Here is a 4,949-nt window from a genome sequence, read left to right on the forward strand (position 1 = left end):
GGATCATGTAGCTAAATACAAATACTGTAAATTCATCCTCCAATCAGTAATTGATGAAATCAAGAACCAAGGCATTGACGATATAATGATGGGTGGAGAAAAAGCAGAAAAGGTGGCTTCTTACAACACTTTCATGTATCACGGAGCTTCTGGTTCTCCAGTGTTTGATGCTCATGGTCAGATATTTGGGATTCACACAGGAGGATATGGTATGAGCGACCGCATTATTGAGTACGCCCATCCTCTGCTCACTATATTTGAAAAGTTTGTGATTAATCTGAAGGAAAGTGGAAATGATCAGATGTTGGAGAAGGTTAAGGAGGCAGCGACCGAGAAGAAACACCTTAAAAAGATCCTCCAGGTTGAACCGATGGAGGAAGATCAGGCCAACTAGAAATGATACAGTTTGCAGATTTGAAGTTAAAATTATTTTTGATCTGCATATGTCACTGACTCAAGGTTGAGAAATTTAATTATTTTAGTTGTATTATTTCATACTTAAAGCCTTGACTGCAAATAGTAATTTGGATGACAGATCTCTTAAATCAGAAGGACGTGCTTTAAATTAGTTAATGTCATATAATTGTCCCCAGAACAAAAAGTAAATTAGCCCATATTAAACATTGGACATGTTCTTCCACAGACAACCTGATTTCTTCAGTAATTCATTTAAAAACTAGATTTCTAAGCCTTGTTTAAAGAATAACGAATCACGATGACAACATGTGTTGCAACATGCCGAGTCTCAGTAACTGTGTTTTTGTAGGAAGGCCTGTCACAAAAACAAATATTGCTGAATGATAAATTGCTCCAGTAATTATTGAAATAAATAATAATATTGTTGTTTTGAGATAATTTTAAGTAATATATTGAAAATGGAATAGTAATGCAACGTCACATAAACTAATAAACTTTAATTTTTTAGAGAACTCTTAACACTGAAACTGGAAAAAAATGTTTAAATATATCAAATAAACAATATAAACAAAAATATAAATAAATACAATGAAAACCACACAAATAAAAATGGTTTATGAAGTTTCTGTAATTAAAATATTCCTTCAACAAATGTTAATGATTAGAATGTAAATGACCAAACTCATTTTAACGATATTATGCTTTTAATTGCTAATTATTATTTGACAGGGTTGTTTGTAGGTGAGTTTCTTGAATATTACCAACAGTTTTTCAGTCCCATTTAGTGCAGCTACCACATCCTCACTTATTCTCAGTGCTGGAACATATGCAAATAAAAACTGACATTTACAAAATGGGCGGAGTGGAGGTCAAAGGGCACAAAGGTGTGTAAGCATGAGCTCCACCCACTTCCTGGATCACGCAGAGCTCACAAGGGAAGCTGAGGTAAAACACATTTCTTGACTTTGATAGAAAAGTTTTTATGAATTCTCTTCTTTGTGGTGATCAGAATAGAGCAAGCTGTAGATCAGCGGTGCCCAAAGTGGGTCCTCGAGGGCCCACTTTGGGCTCTCCTGCTGTAAAATACATGTCTAGAAGAGATGATCTGAAGAAGTATTTAAATGTGTTATCAGTTAATTGTATTGTGTTGGAAAATAAATATGAAAAAGCTAATTCAATTTTTTGTTTTGGTACATTTTGGTTTTCTTTTCAACTTTTTGTGCCAGATATTAATTAATAATCTTCTTCCTGGATGTTTGACTTGAGGAAGCAGAACATTTTGTACAAAAAAATGAAAAACTAACAACAAGTTTCACATAAAATCTATAGTTTTGGGTGTCAGTAGGTCATGATTTGGTACAAAAATATATTTTTTATCTGTTGCCAGAGGCTGTATGAGAACATAGGTCCCTTTTACATTTTTTTTCCTCAAAGAATTGAGATTAATTATTTTTTTAATCCCTTCCCACCTATGAGAACATTGGTGGGAAATGCACATATTTACAGTGATCAACATCTTCATGTTCTTGGAAAGGAAGTACTTTCATTGTACTTAATTGGTGCTTAAAAATCTAAGTTGATTTTTAGCATCAATTAACCTCAATGGAACAGATTATTTTCTTTGTTAAATTAATATTTAATGTGTGTTGCAGAAAGAGTTCAGTCTATTTGTTCACTAGAAGCCAAAAGTGAGTAATTTTCCCTCATGATGGTGATATAATGGCTCATATTTCAGCTAAACTCTTTATCAAAACTTTATCACTGTGTTGGCAGAAACAATGGCTCCCAAGAAGCAAAAGATGGAAGAAAACCAGCAAGATACAAGAGGCTTTTTCACAAAGCAAGATGTAAAAAAAATATATACATTTTTCACATTTAAAAATTTGAGCACATTTATATAAAATCATTTTTTACAATGTACCAAACCCATGTTGCTTATTTTGTTTCCTTCTTCACAGATGAGTCCAATAAAAGTGAAGAAAGAAAAAATGGAAGAAGATGAAAGTTCAATTATTTGTGTTTTTGTCCTTTGCAGCTTGGCAGTCACATGATTGTTGCATGAGAATGCCGAGGCACATAATTACATGTGACTTGGTGTGACTTGGTTGGATGTGCGTAACTTTTAGTAAACATCACAACCTTCTTTACAAGACATTGTTTTGATCCTAACAATAATTTTGCAGGATGTTCCTGGTTGTTCCAGCAGCAGCCCAAGGAAAAGACCTGAAGTTTCAGAGGTGAGCTACAGGCTCATAACTGTTACTCTAAACTTTATAATTATAAAACATATCTCATGACATTTAGTCTGGATGTCCAGGTGCTGCCTTCAGTCACAGAATGCCATCACTCCTGTTTGTTCTGTTTAACTGTAATGTTTCATGAAAAATGGAGATTAATTATGAACCTTTTATAGAAATGCATTTAGTATAAACATGTATAATGTATCTGGACCATGTGGCTTATTTTGCTTCCATCTTTACAGATGAATTCAACTAAGGTGAAGAAAGAAAGGAAGGAAGATGATGAAACTTCAACGGTTTGTGTTTTTGTCATTTCCTTTATGGTGTTTGCATCGTTTTGCTACATTAGCCTACTATTATTATTTTGTTTTCTTACTTTAGTTACTCATTTTATTAACAGGATGACCATCTTCATCGCTTCAACGTCAAATTTGGTTCGGATCCCCAGAAATACACCACTGACTGTGAAAAACCATGCACTGTACTTGAGGTGATAAAATCAAAGCATTTCACAAATTATCAAAAAGAAATGGAGAAACCAGGGGAGAAAAAGAGGTTAGAACAAAATGTCATCATAAAGGTGGGTGAAGGGAACGATTCCTACATTGTTGCAACACATTTCCCTTGTTCTTGTTTACCACCCAAAATGTGTCTGACAATATCTACATCAAATAATGTCATAGAGAAAAAGCAACAACAGGTCAGAGTTCTCCCAAGAGAAAAATATTCTGTTTTCTTCATAGATAAAGAAGGAGGGAAGGACAGCAAATCCAAAACTGATATGATATTTAGATGTAAGAATATTCAGCAGCAGTTTAGGTATTTCTGTGTCTATGGGACAAAAGGGATGACAGTGGAGGAAGCTTTAAGACGGGACGGTCGCTTTCTCGATGGCCTCACAAACTTCACATTGTCTGATAACAGGACTGGAGACGTTACAAACTGTACAGAAATAGTTGACAACCTAGATGGGAGGAAATTCCAGATACGTCTTCCAAGGAAGGGGAAAACAAAAGCAACAAATCCATCACAAGTAGTTCAAGAGCAAGACTCGACACAACAGACCAGCCAGGAGGAGGAAAATGCTTCTGCATCACCCAAAGTACAGAACATTGAAGTTACAAAGGTTCTAGAGAATGCAACAAAGAAGGGTGTCAGTGTAAAGGCATCAATAGAAGAATTAAAAATTCAAATTGACCTTAATGAGATCAATGACCTTCTGCGGAAGCAGTTCCCAAAACTGAAAGCATGGATGGAGAGTAGATTTCCTGGCCGTTCCTTTGAGAAAACCCTGAAACTGAAACGGGAGAACTTTGGAAAGATCCAGAATTCCTTTAGTGAAGTTCACACTGTGAGAGGGTTGCTGGACCTCAGCAAGTCCATTTGTCTTCTGATGATAGAGGAGAAGAATAATTCAGGTTTAACTGAGTTAAAGAAAACTGTGCATGTAGTCCGCACTCTCCAGTAGAAGTGCCAAGTCCTGGTTTGTGCTTGCTCCCGTTCAGTCCGTATAGTCTGTTGCTACCGGCGTTTAGCTGCGTGCTTGTTTCTGCCGTGGTGCCTTTCCTGGACTGTGTACCGAGCATCATCATTAAACTCTTCTCATTCATCTTACCTGGGTCTCGGCGTCGTCTCCTCACCACCAACCACACACCTCATGACATTCATACTGGAGGATTTACTTATGAGTTACTGAACATAAAAGACAGCGTTATTGAGTTCGCCCATCCTCTGCTCACTATATTTGAAAAGTTTGATTCAATGCTAAAGTTAAGGAGGCAGTAACCGAGAACAAGGTAGATTAGCCCAACTAGAAATGCTATGGTTGCATAGTTCAAGGTTAAAATGATTTGGAGCTATATGTAACTTTCTCAAGATTGAGAAATGTAATTATTTCAGCTGAATTACTTTATACTTTTAGAACAGTGGACATGAGTTTATGTTCTTCCACAGACAACCTGTTTTCTTCAGTAATTCATTTAAAAACTAGATTTCTAAGCCTTGTTTAAAGAATAACGTATCACGATGACGTGTTGCAACATGCTGAGTCTTAATAATTTAATTTTTGTAGGAAGGCCTGTCACAAAAACACATTTTGCTGGATGATAAATGGTTCCAGAAATTATTGTGATAAATTATAACATTGTTGTTTTGAGATAATTTTAACGTAATATATTGAAAATTTAATGGTAAGGTCACATCTCAAACACTAATAAACTTTAATTTTGCAGAGAACTCTTAACACTGAAACTGGAAAATATTTTAAATATCAAAAATAAAAAAAATAAGTAC

The 4,949-nt window shown here is 35.3% G+C and overlaps 1 protein-coding gene across 3 annotated transcripts in view; it reads left to right on the forward strand.

The window, feature by feature from the left end:
* LOC103149041 (protein FAM111B-like) overlaps nucleotides 1-4,949 on the forward strand; it is a 58,948-nt gene that overhangs the window by 46,891 nt on the left and 7,108 nt on the right. Inside the window, exon 6 of one of the 3 annotated variants that reach the window (XM_016679656.1) lies at nucleotides 201-361. The exons of 1 other annotated variant lie outside the window; for it this stretch is intronic. In XM_016679656.1, the coding sequence (XP_016535142.1) occupies nucleotides 201-361 (161 nt within the window). Of the gene's footprint in view, nucleotides 1-71; nucleotides 362-4,949 lie in introns of all 3 variants that reach the window. One more of the 3 variants, XM_016679657.1, reaches the window with a different exon arrangement.

Source organism: Poecilia formosa, unplaced genomic scaffold, assembly GCF_000485575.1.
Source record: "Poecilia formosa unplaced genomic scaffold, Poecilia_formosa-5.1.2 Scaffold217, whole genome shotgun sequence".
In the NCBI taxonomy this organism is placed as follows: domain Eukaryota; kingdom Metazoa; phylum Chordata; class Actinopteri; order Cyprinodontiformes; family Poeciliidae; genus Poecilia; species Poecilia formosa.